Source organism: Dipodomys spectabilis, unplaced genomic scaffold (genome assembly GCF_019054845.1).
Source record: "Dipodomys spectabilis isolate Male_0828 unplaced genomic scaffold, ASM1905484v1 ptg000215l, whole genome shotgun sequence".
Lineage (NCBI taxonomy): Eukaryota > Metazoa > Chordata > Mammalia > Rodentia > Heteromyidae > Dipodomys > Dipodomys spectabilis.
In genome coordinates this window covers 8,255,744-8,274,221 of record NW_024870892.1, presented here as the reverse complement: position 1 = coordinate 8,274,221, position 18,478 = coordinate 8,255,744, and the positions used below count along the sequence as shown (strand labels likewise).

General features: G+C 46.2%; 1 protein-coding gene across 4 annotated transcripts in view; it reads right to left on the bottom strand.

Annotated features, from left to right (window-relative positions):
* Tfdp1 (transcription factor Dp-1) overlaps window positions 1–18,478 on the bottom strand; it is a 45,549-nt gene that overhangs the window by 26,559 nt on the left and 512 nt on the right. For all 4 annotated transcript variants that reach the window (XM_042696979.1, XM_042696977.1, XM_042696981.1 and 1 more), the window contains one exon: window positions 17,699–17,772. In XM_042696979.1, coding sequence (XP_042552913.1) covers window positions 17,699–17,710 — 12 coding nt within the window. In that variant the 5' untranslated portion in view covers window positions 17,711–17,772. Of the gene's footprint in view, window positions 1–17,698; window positions 17,773–18,478 lie in introns of those variants that run through there.

The window sequence follows — 18,478 nt, the reverse complement described above, 5'->3', positions numbered from 1 at the left end:
ACAGGGTCTGGATAATGTTGGAAGACATAATGCTTTCCTTAGCTCCCTCCTGGGAGAAAAAGCCAATGGCCCTGGGCCATGAGTTTGGGAGGGAGTGAGGCTCCTATCACAGCATGTGGCATGCCTGGCCCACTGCTCCCTGCCTCCTACCCTCAGGTACCCTTGTTCTGAAGAGGGACACTCACACTGGATAGGCAGCTGCCCCTGGACAGCGCCTGCTGCATCCTCTGGTTTCTGCAGAGCATGACCACTCTGCTACCAACAATCCCATCATGCAACTCCACCAGAAGCTATTACTCTGTTCTGATTTAGTGCTTCCCTTGACCATTGCACTAACAGTGTTGCAGTGTAAGAACAGAGTGAAGAAGAGGCAGAGCCATTTACTGTTGTCACAATGTTTTTCTGTGGATTGGGGTGCAAAACAGCATCTGTTTCCTCAGGCCCAGCCAATGTGGAGACCATAGCCTGTATTCATGTTTAGGTCCCACTCTAGAGTCCTGCATAGATGGAACTCAGGCCCACCAGTAAGACAACCACAGCGCTGTACTCATGTTCACATCCCATTAAACTACCAACCACTAAGCCAGCTTCTGACATGCAGTTACACAGGTGCTCTAGCAGGAATGCAGGTGGCTTCCTAAAGGAGAAACTGTCTGGCCCTCAGAGACAGCTGCCAGGAAGTTCCTCTGCTTCTGTCCTGTCTTGAGGTCAGCCCAGCCACAACAGGAATAAATCCAGTATCTCAGCAGCAACCCAATGCCACAGATCCTAAGTCCAGAGTCCCTATGATCACAGGTACCATCCTACTAACGTGCGCATGTCCCCATTCTTCATCTCTGGTGCTTGCTTCTGGCACAGGTACCCAGAAGCTCACCAGCCAGGAGTAGACAGCAGGGCCCTTGTCAGAGTATGAGAGGGAAGGAGACATGCTAGAGAAATCCTCAACTTGGTGCCATAAAAAGTCCAGGGAGACTGGGAAACAAACCAAAATCAAGGGAAGAGAATAGGTAATAGCCAGACCCAACAGGACATTCTCATCTATAGCTCAAGACATATTTACAAACTGTCTGCCAGAAAGTAAGCTCCTTTTATTTGTGCTCCTTGAATGTCAATCACTTGCATTCCAAAAGAAGCTAACAGAGCAACTTATTGTCATCTTAAAACCTAAGATCCTGGGCCTGCTAAACCTGACCTCAGGTCCCAGAGTCTGGCTAGAGACTCGGTGTTCACTTGTATCTTACAGGGTCTCCCTCTTTTGCCACACAGACATTGAGCAGCTGGCACTAGGGTCTGGAATTTTTGTCCTGGACTACAGAACCTTTAGTAGTACCTCCAGTTCTGCTACCACATGCCAGTCCATCTTCTCCCAACCTGCCCAGCAGGGACAAACAAAATTATCTTCAGATGCTGCAAATTTGCCCCCAGCCGAGAAGCACTGGTTTCAAGGAGTAATTTTCAGGCTATACTGACTGTAAAACAGGTCTATTCTACCGAGCAAATTAGTAAAATAAACACCAGCTTTTATGTTTAGCCTGTTTACTCAGGCTACAACTCTACCACTTGTGCCACAGCTCCATTTCTGGCTTTTTTGTGCTTCATTGGAGATAAAATTCTTGTCGACTTTCCTGCCCAAGCTAGCTTTGAGCAGCAATCCTCAGCTCTCAACCTCCCGAATAGCTAGGATTACAGGCTTGAGCCACTGGCACCTGGCTCAGTCATTTACAAGATCTAGCAGATAGGAAGTCTGACCTGCCAGGAAGCCCAGTGGTGGGCTGAGGTGACTATCAGCACTACCATGCTTACCCCACAGTGTCAGGTCTTTCATAACACCACAAATGACAAAATCACAAAGGAAATGCAAGCCTTCCTTTCCATAAAGGAAATTAGAAAACAAAACCACCAGAGTTCTCTTGTTCACAAATAATATGAAGAAGAGCATGGGAGATTTTCAATAAGCTAATACTCTAGAGGCTAGTACTGGCCTGTAACCTTGATAGGCAACTGTTCCCCTGAACCACATCCAAGTGCCAAGACTCATTACATGAGGACACCGGGAAGAGCCCTTGTGATCGAGTAGTGTCCCTGGTAAAAGGAACCTCAAAGTGAAACATCCGCATCACACTTGCCTCGCTGACTAAAATGAGCTCCACAACACCAGAGTCTGGTGTGCGAGGGTGACATTAGTAGCTTGTACCCTCATGACCTTCCACGTCCCCTGGTTCTCTGAGAAGCCACACATTGATGTAAGGATGCTCAAGCAGTTCACAGGGAGAAAGAAGATCCACACCACAGCCAGTAGAAGCCAAGATCCAGACAGCCAGTCCCCAGTCAGCTCCTGCTATAGCCCTCATCCACAGAATCATAGGATAGTGGAGGTTTGCTGCAAAGGTGAGCCAGCGTTCCAACGGTGCCTCTACAATGAAACTCTGTGTTGGGGGCCATTGAGCGTGCTAAAGGAACCTGTCCCTGGCAAGGGACTGGCTTCACAGAAAGCCTTAGCAGAAGGTTTCTCTCCTGGGCAAGCTCACTTTCCTATCAACAGCTTTGAGGTGATCCCACAGGAGGGTAAGTGAAGAGGGAGATGGACATTCTAATGAAACTTCACTGTTGTGTGACAATGGTAAAGACAGCAAAAGCCAGGAAGAACAGGCAACTATGCTCAAGCTTCAACTCCAACATGTGATCAACTACAGGAATCCTATAACTGTACTACAGTGTGTAGCAGCCACTGCACAGGCCAAGCCTAATTTGTGCCAATCATCATCCACTCCTGAAAGTGGACCTACAGTCCTGCTATAGCTACTTTCCTTCCTAGAATGGGATACCAGCAGAGCCATCTAAGAAGTCCTGGCTTCTGTTCCTTGGGAAGAATGGCCGACAGCTCCACCTCAATAACACTGTCATCCATGAACTTCTCCAACTACATCCGAGTGCCAATCTGGTGTCCACAGTGATGGAGCAGTGCCTGGGATGCAGTGCTGACCTGGTGTCTACAGTGACAGAGCAATATCTGGGATGCAGTGCTGACCTGGTGTCTGCGGTGACAGAGCACATCCCATGGCTGAAAAGTGCTGGCAGGGCAGGGGGAATCCCTGAACGATGGCACATCTATCCCAAATGTCCAAGTCACTCAAGAGGGCACACACAGTCTGCTGGACCAGCCTTGCCCAAGGCCCACCTCTGTGCCCACCTGGTTGCAGTCAGGGCCTCTCTAGTAAGAAGTCTCTGCTACGTTGGAGATGGAGTATTTGGTGAACAGCAGGCAACCTTGACTTTCCTCAGAAAAACTGTATTCGAAAGTCTTTAACAGTTAGTTGATGTTCTTTCAACTCATGCACTAAAGCAGCTAAGCAGCAACACAGTAAAACCTTGTTCCCAGAGCACCTTACACCACAATGGCCAACCCTACCAAAAAATGAGAATCAGGGAACTTATTTTTCCAATCTCCAGAAGGGGTCTGGTCACCACCATCCTTTCATAAATAAATGATGACCATGGTCACAGCTCTGTAGCTGTGTCATTGATACACAGACAAGTGCAAACATCTAAGCAAATGGATGCAGTGGGACAAAGCACCACCCACGTCATGCCACAGCTCTCAGCTAACTCCCCCAAACTACTCAGCTTAGGTGCTATAGAGACTATGAGCAGCCCTTGCTAGTAGAGGAAGGCAGGTGAGTCTACATCAAGGGTTCAGAGTAGCAAGCAAACATCCTCTACCACTGCCCCTGCCCTGTCTATACAACTTTCCTTCTAGTTTCCAGTCCACAACTTCCACTGACTTCTATTGTCTGCTTCTCCACATGACAAGAGAACTCCTATCAGGGCAGGAATCACAGTTCCTGGTTCAAAAACAGCTGAGAAAGGACCTGCAATCAACTAAACAGGACAGGGCCAGGCCCAAGAGGGGCAGAGAAGACTGCTAGCCAGCACTCTAGGCTCAAGGAACACCTGTTACTGTCCTCTTAAATACCATCTGTGTCCCATAAAGCCACATTCCCAGCTACTACCAAAGGGAAAAAAACGTACAGCCAGTTGAGGTGGGACTCACCTGGAATATTAGCACTTAGGAGACAATTTCAAGCATCAAGGCTTGAGCTATATAGCAAAAATCTGCCTCAGGGATGGGAATGTGGCTTAGTGGTAGCGTGCTTGCCAAGTACTTATGAAACCCTGGGTTCTATTCCTCAGTACCACATAAACAGAAAAAGCCAAAAGTGGCACTGTGGCTCGGGCTGTAGGGTTGCGCCCAGGCCCTGAGTTGAAGCCCCAGAAATGGAAAAAAAAAAAAAAACCTGCCTCAAAAAAGTATTTTTAAGGGTTGGGAATGTGGCTGGCTTAGCAGCAGAGTGCTTGCCCAACATGCATGAAGCCCTTGGTTCAATTCCTCAGTATCACATAAACAGAAAAAGCTAGAAGTGGTGCTGTGGCTCAAGTGGTAGAGCTCTAGCCTGAGCACAGAGAGTCTCAAGGACAGTGCCCTGGCCCTGAGTTCAAAAATATATATTTTAAGTACACATATTCATATTTATTGATTTCGAATATGAGTTGATTTACATAAAACTGTAACATAAATTGGGGCATGGCATGCACATCTATAATCCCAACTACTTGGGAGGCTAAATTAGAAGGACTGAGAATTTAAGATCAGCCTGGGGAAAGTGAGACTATCTCCTTATCTCCAAATAAAATATACACAAAGAGGTTGGGAATGCAGCTCAAGTGGTAGAGCACTCATCTAGCATGTGGAAGGCCCTGGGTTCAATCCAAAGGCAAGGGAGGGGAGGGGATGAGAGAAAAGAGGAAGAAAGTGGAGAGGAGGGAGGAGAGAAAAGGGGAGAGAGGGGAGGGGAGAACTGTATAAAAACATGTGCATGTCTGAACACATATCAGAGGGTTACCCCCAAACTACAGCTGAGGAGTGGCTAAGACAGTGGATTAGAATACACCATTTTCACTCCTTGAATGAGAAGATTCTAATAACACAGAAGAGACTTAATTCTCAACAGAAAAAGAAAACCAGAAAACCACAAAGATGGCAGGAAGGCAGAAAACCAGAGAAACCAAGTCAACAGAAGAAAAGCACTGAGTTCCAAGCAAACCACCAGCTCCCTGGAGGAGAGGCATAGACAGCCATGGCAAGACTAATACAGGTGCAGAAAAAACCTGCCTCCCCCCAACCCAAGCCTTCATCTAAGCGCATGGGCAGAAAGCCAGCCTTGATAAAGAAAGGCATTCTGTCCTTCCCCTTAGTAGGAGAGTACTTATTATCAGACAGTTATTCTAGGGGCCGGAGAGTAAGAACTATCACTGCTTAAGGAGTCTCAGGATGCCTGGACATGAAGTTTGAGTAGAAGGTTGAGGAGTGGGAAACCATCTGACAGGGCACTTCAGAGAAGTTTAACCCCTGGGAAACCACAGATGGGTGGGCCTGCCCCCATAGCTCCACAGGCTGACTCCTTGGGTGAGAGCCTGATCATCAGTCTGTCCAAATCAGGTGATACTCATGGCCTATGGCTTCACAGAAGGGGGAGGCATGAGAGCGGCTGAAAACAGTTAATTTGTTTTTTATTTGTTTTGATGGTAAATACTGACTTTTTTTTTTTGGGGGGGGGGGGGGTGTCCGGTCGTGGGGCCTGAACTCTGGGCCTGGGCGCTGTCCCTCAGCTCTTCAGCTCAAGGCTAGTGCTCTACCACTTGAGCCACAGCGCCACTTCCGGCTTTTTTTCCTGCTTATGTGGTGCTGAGGAATCGAACCCAGGGCCTCATGCATGCAAGGCAAGTGCTCTACCACTGAGCCACCTTCCCAGCCCCAATACTGACTTTTTAAATAATGGATATGGCCAATGTTGTACTTACTTCCTTTTTGTATGTGCTGGTGAATATGAACTCAGGGTCTAGGCACTATCTTTTGCTCAAGGCTAGTACTCTGCCACTTGAGCCACAGGTGCACTTTCAGCTTTTTGGTGGTTAATTGGGAGATGAGAGTCATGGACTTTACTGCTCAGGCTAGCTTTGAACTGTAATTCCAGATCTTAGCTCCCAAGTAGCTAGGAGTATAAGCCACTGGTACCTGGCTTTATGTGCCTTTTAATTCTGCTTTTCCCTACAGTCAGTTCTCAGCCACACCTGGCTTTCAGTGTTTAATCCTATGTCAGGTTTCTTTTCTACCACCTTTCCCATTTGTACTTTGCTTGTATCTACAATTCAAATTGCCCTCTCATATTTTCCTCTATCTCTATTTCTCCACCACTAATAATCGTTTACTAATACTCCTTGCCTATAAGTAGGCTCCTATAGCATCCTTTATTGTGTGTGTTTATGTCTACATGTGTTTAATCTGTTAATTTTTTTTTTATTTCTCTTCCTCCTCCCACGCTCCCCAAACACATTAACCAGATCTTTTCTACTTGTCTAACTCCGTGTTCTCATTAACCTCTACTAAAATTAGCTGTCCCCTTTGATTCCCTCTATACCATATACCTGGTTAACTAGAATACTTTGCTTCTACACTAGCAGATGCTGGAGCAAGTGGTGACTGGTCTTGATTAGAGACTACATGCAAAACAAGTGTGGGTTATCAAGTGTGACAGCCCACGGAGAAGAGATACGCAGTGTGTTGAGCACCAAAATGGAATTTTTGACTCCTGGGTCATCTGTCTGCAGTTGAGCACAGTGATTCCTCACCTATGGCAAGCAGAGACCCCTGTGATAGGCAAAAATCAGAGTAGTAGTAGTAGTAGTAATAATAATAATGGTGAGGGACAACTATATAATGCTACTTCACGAATGTTCACCTATGGGGGGGCTCTCTCTAGAACGTAGCACCTACCATAGTCGAGGGATCACTATTTGTGCTTTTTTTTTTTTTGGTTGGTCATGGGGCTTGAACTCTGGGCTTGGGCACTGTCCCTGCATTCTTCAGCTCAAGGCGAGCACTCTACCGTTTGAACCACAGCATCACTTCCAGTTTTCTAGTGGTTTATTGGAGATAAGAGTCTCATGGACTTTCCTGCCTGGGCTGGCTTTGAACCGTGATCCTCACACCTCAGCCTCCTGAGTAGCTAGGATTACAGGCTAGGCGTGAGCCACCGGTGCCCGGCTTATTTGCATATTTTTTAAAAAACCTGCAATATAGTGAAGCCACAATACGTGAACCACAATATAGCGAGGGACGGCTATAACAGGAAAACTATACTACAACACAGCTACTACCCAATTTTAAATGATTTCTGAGAAACCACCAACTAAGAAGACACAGAAGACTAAAACCTCCACTTAAAAGTTCACAACGGAAAAAACGAATCACAAAGTACATAAACACAACTTGTCTCCCTCAAAAAAAACAACTACATGATAAAGGAATTAACAGTGAAGAGGAAGAAATTTCAAACAAGGAATTCAAAAACAAAGACGGTGATTAATAAAATTGAGGGTGCATATAATACACATATACATACACATATAGTGCATGTGCACACACACACACACAACATAAATTGAAAGTAGAGACAAACACCTGACTGAGCTCAAAATTCAAACAAATAGCTGAATGAAATAAAACAATGGAAGATATGAAAGAGAAATTCAAGCCAGGCACTGGTGTATAATCTTAGCTACTCAAGAGGCTGAGATCTGAGGATCTCGGTTCAAAGCCAGGCAGGAAAGATCATGAGACTCTTATCTCCAATTACTATCAGAACAGCCAGAAGTGGAACTGTGACTCAAGTGGTAGAGTGCTTGCCTTCAGCTAAAAAAAAAAAGCTTAGGGGCAGCACCTAGGCCCTGAGTTCAAGTCCCAGGACCAGCACAAAAAAGAAAAAAAATTCAATAGACAGAAATCTTGTTGAAAAAAATAATATTAGGATCCTGGAAATGAACTCAATAGCCCAAATAAATCAATCAAAAGCCTGCCTAGGGTCTAGGAATGTGGCTTAGTAGTAGAGTGCTTCAATTCCTTAGTACCACACACAGAAAAAGCCGGAAGTGGTGCTGTGCCAAGTGGTAGAGTGCTAGCCTTGAGCAAATGCAGCTCAGGAACAATGCCCAGGCCCTGTATTCAAGCACTAGAACTTGCCTCCCTTACCCCCCACCCCCAAAAAAAGCCTGGCTGACAAAGCTATGGAAACAGCTCACATGCCCACAATGGATGAGTGGATCCAAAAAATGTGGTACCTGGGCTGAGAATGTGTATTAGTGGTAGAGTGCTTGCCTAGCATGCATGAAGTTTGATTCCTCAGTACCACATAAACAGGAAAAGCCAAAAGTGGTGCTCTGCCTCAAGTGGTAGAGTGCTAGCCTTGAGCAAAAGAAGCTGAGCAAAAGAAGCTCAGGGACCATGCCCAGGCCCCGAGTTCACATTGTAGGACTAGCATCAAAAAAAAAAAAAAAAAGGTGGTATCTACCCATAATAATATTATGTCATTTGCAGGGAAATGGATGGACCTAAAGAAATCATGTTAAGTGAGGTAAGCCAAGCTCAGAGACACAAACGGCACATGTTTTCTCTCATATGTGGAAGCTAGATATAAAATATGTGCTAAAGTCTACAGGACTCCAGGTAATTCACACATAGTAAGAATAAAGGAGGACATTCTTTTGAGGAGGAACACAAATTCACAACGCCTATGTACCTCTGATCATATAAAATAATAATTATCAAAATGAACTCCAAAATGGAAAGAGGGCTTTTTTTTTTTTGGTTCAGTAGTGGGCCTAAACTCTGGGCCTGGGTGCTGTCCCTCAGCTCTTCAGCTCAAGGCTAGCGCTCTACCAACCACTTGAGCCACAGTGCCACTTCCGGCTTTTTTTTTCTGGTTATGTGGTGCTGAGGAATCGAACCCAGGGCCTCATGCATTCAAGGCAAGTGCTCTACCACTGAGCCACCTTCCCAGCCCCAAGAGGGCTTTTTCTTATTTGCTGCTTTTGTTTTCTTTTCTTATTGTCTTGTTCATTTTTCTGTCTTTGGGAGGGTAAGGGGAGGCATAGAAATGAAGGGACAAAGGATGAACAAATACAGCAGTGGTAATCACTAGACACAATGTTAAAAATGAACTATACAACTTGTGGGTGGAGATGGAGGGAAAAACTAGGAGAGAACAAAGAAAGTGACTCTGTCCAACAAGAAATGTACTCTTTATCTGACGTACGTAACTGCAACACCCCTGCATATCACCCTTATAATAATAATTTTAAAAAAAATTTAAAGCCTGGCTAAAAGATCATAAATTGAACATTGCCCCATGTTAGGAAATGGAAAAACTTGGAAAAAATTATATTAAGTGAAGTAAGCCAGGCTCAAAGAAACATAGGTCCCATGGTTTCCCTTATTTGCAATATCTAGTATATGTATGAGTCAAGCAGAAAAGGTCAGATAATGTGATGTCAGGAAAATGAACCCTTAGATATGTATTTTAATGTTTTTTTCTTTCACGCATGTGTTTCTAACGCATTTATAAGATTATCTCTTTGTTGCTTTGTATATCCCTCCCCCACAGTATAACCCCTGCTTTCACTATATTTGATGTCAGTATAACTTGTGGAGGAGATGGGGAAAAACCAGTTGTTTAAGGATACAGGTGGACCTGTTGCAACAATGAGAAGTACAAGTTGACATGTCCAAAACGAGCTTTACAACGTCGGGGGGGGGGGGGGGGGGGGGGAAGGATTGGGATTGGGGGGAGGGGGGAGGCTGGGAAGGGATGTGAAGGGTAAACCAAAGGAGGCTGCAATGCTTGGTAAGAAATGTACGCATTATCCTGCCCATGTAATTGTAACCCCTCTGTACAGTATGTTCACAAATAAAATTAAATTAAAAAAAAAAGATCATAAATTGACAACAGAGCATCAGGGATTAAAGATAGAGAAGTTGCATCAATCTATCAAAGACATTTAAAAGTCACTAAGAAAATGAGTTGATTGTGCAAGACTAACTGAGAAACCATCAAATGAGAAGAGAAGGAACAAATTGAAGGCATAACCTACTCAATAAAATAATACAAACAAACTGAAATAACTTCTATTAACTTTAAAACATATAGAAACTGAACAATGTATTGTTGAGAAACAAGACCATGGCTCAAATAGAACACCTATTAGCAAGCACAGGGCCCTGAGTTCAGACCCCAGGATCACCAAGCAAACAAGCAAGCAAGCAAAGATATTCCTAAACTAATGAAAAAGAAAGCATAACCTATCAGAACATGTGGGACACAGCCATGCCATTCCTATTCAATACAGTACTGAAGTCCTAGCCAGTGCAATAAGGTAAGAAAAATAAAAGGAAAATAGGGAAAGAAGTCAAACTATACCTATTTGCAGACAATATAATCCTATACTTGAAGGACTCCCACAAACAACCTACAGATCTATACTTTCAGCAATGTAGGAGGACATAATAGTAAAAGATGAACAGACTGAATCAGGAAAACAACTCCACTCATAATAGCCTGGAAAACAATCAAAATACCTGAGTATAAACTCCACCAAGGTTAAAAAAAAATCTCTAAGCTGGGAGCCAATGGCTCACACCTGTAATCGTAGCTACTCAAGAGGCTGAGATCTGAGGATCATGGTTCAAAGCCAGCTTGGGCAGGAAAAGCCGTAAAACTCTTATCTCCAATAAAACCAGAAAACCGGAAGTGGCACTGTGGCTCAACGCTAGCTAGCCTTGAGCTGAAGAGCTGGACAGAGCTCAGGCCCAGAGTTCAAGCCCCATGACTGACAAAAAAAAAGTGAGTTTCCACCAGCCTGGAACTTGGCATTCTTGACAGTGATAAGACTGACCCAGAACATGATGGCTGACTGCCATGACTCATCACTTTCCTAAAGCAAATGCTGAGTTTATCTACCGAAAACACTGCCCGAAGAGTACAACGCTAGCTTCAAAGCCCCCTGAAGGTACTACACCCTGTCTGCTTAGGGGATACCTCTCCTGCTCAGGATGCAGAATGAAGGGTCTACCAAGAATCACATTACCCAGGACCAACAGGCAGGAATGGGGGTAAGCAAAGGTTTGTTTTTAATGCTGTGTGCTGTCACAAACAAGGTGATAAACACCAAGCTGAAGAATGAGTGCCAGATTTCTAACTTCAGTAATAATCATCTTCATGAACAACTGGATTAGTCAAAGAGCTAGCAGATTAGTGAACGACAGGTGCATGTTTGTAGATTAGCCCCAAACAGCCTTGAAGACACATGCAGAGGCTCAACTATAACTGAGGATCTCTTGCTTCACCTTCTTCCTTGCAAAGTGTGACCTGGGTGGACTCAACAGTGGCATAGCCATATTAATTCAAACCCTAAGGGCCAGGGGAATTGCTCAGAGGTAGATCACAGGTATAGTGAGCACAAGGCCCTGGGGTCAACACCAGGGTTAAAAAGGAAGATATATCTTCTAAGAGGCAAATAAATGGACCTACATGAATACTCCAAATCATGAAGTTTTAAGCACAGGAAGTAACTCTTGCACAACAGCTAAGAAGGTCTTCAACTATGCTGTAATTTTTACCAGAGTCCAAGAACAGAACAACTTGGGTCACTGAATTAAAAAAAAAAAAAGAAAAAAGAAAGGAACCTATACTAATTAGCCAATTGAGGGAGGAAAAAAAAACCATCACCTTATTGAAAACATCTCTTTAATGATAAAATTCAAAACATATTCTCCTTAGGCAATTAGAAAAACAAGTATATACAAATTAGCAAGAAATAAAGAAAAATGATAAGTTCAATCCACAAAGAAATACCTTCAAAGGAGAATATTCCCCAAATCTTAAAAACACAAACTAGCCGGGTGCCGGTGGCCTGTAATCCTAGCTACTCAGGAGGCTGAGATCTAAGGATTGTGGTTCAAAGCCAGCCTGGGCAGGAAAAGCCATGAAACTTTTTTTTTTTTTTTGGGTCTGGTCGTGGGGCCTGAACTCTGGGCTAGGCGCTGTCCCTCAGCTCTTCAGCTCAAGGCTAGCGCTCTACCACTTGAGCCACAGCGCCACTTCCAGCTTTTGTCTTTTTGCTTATGTGGTGCTGAGGAATCGAACTCAGGGCCTCATGCATGCAAGGCAAGCGCTCTACCACTGAGCCACCTTCCCAGCCCAGCCATGAAACTCTTATCTCCAATAAACTAACAGAAAACAGGAAGTGGCACTGTGGCTCAAGTGGTAGAGCACTAGCCTTGAGATGAAGAGCTGAGGGACAGTGCACAGGCCCAGAGTTCAAGCTCCATGACTGACCAAAAAAAAAAAAAAAAAACACTAAAACAAGAAGTTTAACCTTTCAAACTGAAAAAGTTTTATAGGTTTTAAATAGTTACCATGAGCAGGTTGGGAATGAAAAGTTACAGGGGACACTCTTCTATAATCAGATGGATGTAAGGACAAGCTGGCACAATCCTTCTAGAAAGAATCTGACAATGAATCTCAAAGACACAGCATGTGGATGTACACACATGCAAACATGTACATACTGCGAACACACATTAATGAGCACACCTCCAAGGATTCAGCCTAAAAGCGGTCATAGATTTGTGCAAACTTAAGACTGATCAGGAAACCACTGGAATCCTCAGCACAGGGACCCATGTGTACATTCAGGCCCCAGGGGAACCCACCCCTCTCACACTAGTGCTGATGGCCTCTCCTGACAACCTGCATCCCGTATTCTGACCAGCCCTATTTGCTGTCCACACCATTTTGTGCCAGCTCTAGTCGTTAGTAAGAGGCTAGGAATACAATCTAGATGGTTACATGCATGGTTTCTATACATCTTTCATTCTTCATCCATTCTCCCAAAGTCAGAACTCGATATTCTGGGATAGTTCATGTAAAAAACTGGAATGGATGGACCCATTTCCCAAGAATCAGCTTTCATTCCATATTCAAGGGTGTACTGCTGGTCTGGATCTAAAATAAAGGGTCTAGCTCTGTGTCATGTTTATTTCCTACCTCCTCAGCAAGTCCAAGTCTACAATTTCCAAGCATGTTGACTAAACCTACAGTTGTTAAAACCATGTCCAGGAAAAAATGGCTGACAGGAAAATCCTGGCGGTGCATGGTGGCACAGATCAGACAGGGCACATCTTTGCAAAGTACTAACTGAACAGGAACAGATCAAATCCCAATTGCTCACAGAGAACTCAACTAGGGACAATTTTATATTCTTCCTTTAAAAAAAAAAATCCAACAACTAAGAATAACAATGAGAAGAAATGTTACCTGGACCTAAATTCCTCCTGTGGAACTTCTACTAAATGGATCACAGAGAGGGATTATGACAGAGAAGCCTGGTGGTGTAGCAAGCCACCACAGAGGATAGCATGGAGTGACTGGACTTCGCCACAGAATGACACAGTAGGGGCCTAAGTGGAACACCCCAGCAGATGCCCCAGAAGGGAAGGGGAAAAAGCCAAGTCCAGCCTGCCCAGGCATCTGCCCATCTCCTAGCATCACCTCACAGTATTTAATCTAATTTCCTAGACTCCAAGTGCCACAATGTGGCAGGAGACCAAAGTAGCCAGAGCACAAGCATCACTGTCACCAGGGTCATCAGACCCCAGGAGAGACACCGGTGTCAACCACACTGCATGTGAAACTGAAGCATGCAAACACAGAGTTCGCACAAATGGCAACCACAGTTCAAGCACCATGGAGGAAAAGGTCAGCATGGCTCTTCATTCAGGTCCCACATCACCTTGGCCTGACAGAAGAGTGTTAGACCAGACCCCACACAACTTACAAACATGCAGTACAGAAGCCCTCCGGGCTCACAGGAGTCTATCTGGCTAGCCAGCAATCTGACTGCAGACAGCATGGTCCAGGCCCCATGCAGGGTCAGGAGTCACGATAGGCAGCATCAAATAGCCACTGCTATGTGGAAGAGAAGGTGCCTGGAGTGAAGGGACATCTAGCTGAACCTTGAATCCAGGACTACTTTGCTATCTCCAGCCTGGCCCCCGAGACATGCAGACATGCCTCCTTGCAGCCTGTTTCAAGGCCGGCACTTCTGATTAAACTGAAAGTTTCTGGCTTTTAACAGTGCCTCAACTTTCTCTACCTTCATTCCCTGTGGACAGATATGCTGGCCCACAAAGCTGGTAGACAGACAGTGCTCCATTCAAGGGCTGAGCCCACCATCCTGTCCTTCAATCAACCTCAAGGTAAAGAAGCATTCATTTCCACCACACAACAACTTCTGTAAGGAGGGACTGTCATGATGGGTTTTCTCTAGCCCTGAATGCCACATCTAGGTCTGGGAAGCATTGTTTGGTGCTTCATCACTAATCTGAGCTGGTAATGAACTGGGCCTTAGGCAGTGCCACTGAACAGCTGAGTGGTACTTAGTCTTCAGCTCTCAAATATAGCTTAGGGAGATGTTTTCATAACCACCAGGAAACAAACTGACAGCACTGAGCAGCTCTCAAAGCCATGGGTCATGCCGGGCGCTTGTGGCTCACACCTGTAATCCTAGCTACTCAGGAGGCTGAGATCTGAGGATCTCGGTTCAAAGCCAGCCCAGGCAGGAAAGTCCATAAGACTATCTCCAATAAACCACTAGAAACTTGGAAGTGGCGCTGTGGCTCAAGCAGTAGAGCACTCGCCTTGAGCTGAAGAGAGCAGGGACAGGGCCCAAGCCCAGAGTTAAAGCCCAATGACGGTCCAAAAACAATAAAAACAACAAAAAAAAGCCAAGGGTGATGGATGTTGGGCACTAACTCACTAGCCACAGTACACTAACCAGTCAGATAGCCGACCTAAGGACAAGACTCTTGCACTCAGAGCATGCATTTGATCCCAGTTAACTGAGGGGTTTAGGTTTGAGAGCCTCTACTAGATGTCAAAATCCAGATGTCTAATTATACTGAGCCTAATCTTGTTCCCTATGGGAATAAAGCTATGGGCTATGTACTCTCAGTTCTCCTATCCAAACTTCCAAGTCCTAGGATTACAGGTATATGCCACCACACCCAGCCACTCAGTTTCTCCACAGATCTGAGGCATGTCTGGATGACTTAGAATACCTAATTCAACACAAATGCTCCATAAGTAGCTGTTACCCTGCACTATCCAGGAGTCATGGCAGGCAACAGCCTGTGCATGCTCAGTGAAAACAGAATTTTTTTTATCAGAAGTTGGCTGAATCTGAAGGTGCAGTACTTGTAGGTAAGGAGGACTGGCCACATTCTGATTCACATAACCTGCACATGGAACTTGGGGGGGAGTGATACAGGACCCTAGTCAGTGTTTTCCACGGTCCAGCACAAGTTTTCCAAGGACTGCTCCATGCTGGCCAAATCTAAGAATATGGGGCTTCTCAGCTGGAGCAACCAGGATCACAACTTCATGGGCAATATATACGCTGGCACTGAACTTGACAGAGGAACTTCATATCCTGTTTCCCAAGGTTTCTCCACTCCCTATAGCATGTAACCGTTACCAAGGCCTCATCTGCTCACACACTATGAACAAGGACTGCCCTGCCTATCCACACTTACAGGTCTGCCTGGACCACCACTGAGAAAACAAGCATCTCAGCCATTCCCCTCAATGTCTCATCATGATCTTCAAGGCATTTCATCATCTCCATGCTTGTTCTCTTCCACGTGGCCCCAAACTTAACTCCTCCCACATGCTCAGTGTCCTACGGAACCCCAGCCGATGGCACCCCACTCAACCAGCTAGATATTTTTTTTGGTCCGTCATGGGACCTGAACTCTGGGCCTGGGCGCTGTCCCTCAGCTCTTTACCTCAAGGCTAGTACTCTACCACTTGAGCCACAGTGCCACTTCTGGCTTTTTCTGCTTATGTGGTGCTGAGGAATCGAACCCATGCATGCAAGACAAGCACTCTACCACTGAGCCACCTTCCCAGCCCCAACCAGTTAGATTTTATCTGATGAACTACTGCTAAGAAACACTCCATAGCTCCTTCATGTCCTCCTGCAGCACTAGTTGTGAATCCTCTAAACCTCAAATGTCACACCTGTGATCCTAGCTACTCCTAGATCTGAGGATCACGGTTCAAAGCCAACCAGGGCAACAGACGTCTGAGAGACTTTTGTCTCCAATTAACCTCAAAATGCCAGAAGTGAAGCTGTAGATCAAGTGGTAAAGCACTAGCTTTGAAGCTTTGAGCACAAAAACTCAGGGACAGGGCCCTGAGGTCAAGCCCAAGGACCAACACCAAAACAAAAACAAAAAAACCCTAAATGTCACACCCCACATGTTACCACCTGGTCAGCTACAAAATGGCCAATACTTGACTGTCTACAACCTCAGCTTCCAGTCCATGCAAACACTCTGACTTCTTCCAGCCTGAAAAGCCTGGCTGATTATCAGCCTGCAGACCCTGTTCCCCCCACAATCCGTTCCCCTCTCACACCATAATGGATGACCTGAAGTCAGCACCAGGGGCATCAGCTGGCCTCATGGTGATTGTACTGGAGGGGTGTTCAGTCCTCCTCTGGTCAGACAACAGAGCCTGACCCCGTGCCAGTCATGTCCATGGGTCTCTCTCCATAGAACACCAAGAGAACAAAACAGAAGAACCACATCAGTAAGGGACCTAAGTGTTTAGTCACTAAAAGTACAATATGTCCTGGAACTACCTACCCTACAGAGGCATGGCATGAGCAACCCCGGTGAAAGACTGTCCCAAACCTAGCAGCCTATTGGGAATGTTGCCACATAGCTTTCATCTTTAAGGCACATACACAAGAGGCAGCATGGTTACATCAACACAACTGAAGATGACAAGTCAACTTACCATTCACACACAGACTAAGACTATAGCTTAAAGACACTAAGTTCCCCTACAAGCTACGTGTCTTCCAAATGCAGGTCCAGAGCTGAACAAGAGGAAGGCACTGAATGTGTATGGGCCATTCAGCATGGCTCCCCTGAAAGCCTACAGCCTTTGAGGCTGTAGAAAAGCTTCCACACTTGTTACTCCTCAACCTGAACACAGGCTTACCAAGCCTCACTGCACCTTTGGCTGATGGCAGTCTTATATAGTAAATAAATGAGCAAAAAAGCTTCTTTTTTGCCATGTCTGTGACAGAACACATCCTAAGAAATGCTAAAGGACACAGGTGATGTTTACAGGATCTAAAGGGATACTATGAAGAATTGCCCAAGCAACAACAACAGAGATACATAAAAGCCAGTCTCTTCATACCACTTTAAAAAATCATTCAGAATATTAAATAGCCTCATGACAAATACAAAGCTATGCTAACTAACATTTATGGCTCATGAATCACCAAATGTCACCTTTCTGAAAAAACGTGCTGAAGATGAAGTGGGTATTTGATCCATGGAAGCTGAATGATTATTCCACAGACGACCCAAGACAAGTGCAGTGTTTACTCTGGGCCAGCCATGCCAAGCAGCTTCCTGTGCAGAAGCCCCCTAGAAAATGCTAAGCTCTGCCCCCATTCCCTTAGCCAGAGAATGTCTCCAAACTATAATGTTAGTATAGACTCGAAAGAATTTAGGAGTCAAAGTAGCACTACCCAAGCGCACAACCTGCTGTCAAGGTCTCGGTTACAAAGAACATTGGTACAGAGGTGAGGCACTGTATCCTGCCGCCTTCCTTTAAAAATTCTCAAAATAAACACCCTGTAGTTCACACGTTTGTCATCCTGAAAGGCAGAAAGCTATTAAGAGTGATGTTCAAGCCGGTGTGCAGCTTGAGGCAAACATACTTACATCTTTTGCCATGTTATCAGGTCCAGGAACCCAAGGCAATACTGTGCACCCTCCTCAGAAGAAAATGGATTTTTCTGTTAAAAAGGGAAAGACAACTAATGAGTAAATATGACAAAGAAGTTGGACCTTCATTGCATCTCAAAGGAAATGTCTGAGGAGCTGGAGCAGCCTCCAGGCAGCCGCCGCCCCCTCCCCCCCAGCCCGACCCTGACAGCGCAGCTGGCCAGGAAGATCCCCCTTCCCCTGTCCACATGGAAACGCAGCCCCGCACGCAGCGGGGACGCGGGGGTCAAGGTTCACCCCCACTGAAAACAGGGCCCCAGTGAGGGCCCGGAGTCCCTACTGGGGCAGGGCGCCCACCACGCATGGGGCGCCCACCGGGCAACAGGGCCCTCACCAGGGCGCCCACCGCGCACGGAGCGCCCACTGGGCAACGGGGCCCTCACAGGGGCACGAGGCCCCCACCGGGGCGCCCACCGTGCACGGGACGCCCACTGGGCAACGGGACCCTCAACGGGGCGCGCGGCCCTCACAGGAGAATGGAGCCCCCACAGCGCACGAGGCCCTCACCGGGCGCGCGCGGCCCTCACCGGGGCACGGGGCCCCCACCGCGCACGAGGCCCTCACGGGACGCCTGGCCCTCACCGGGCACGGGGCCCTCACCGGGTGTGGGGCCCTCACCGGGCGCGCGCGGCCCTCTCCGGGGCGCGGGGCCCCCACCGCACACGAGGCCCTCACGGGACGCGCGGCCCTCACCGGGGCTCGGGGCGCCCACCGGCA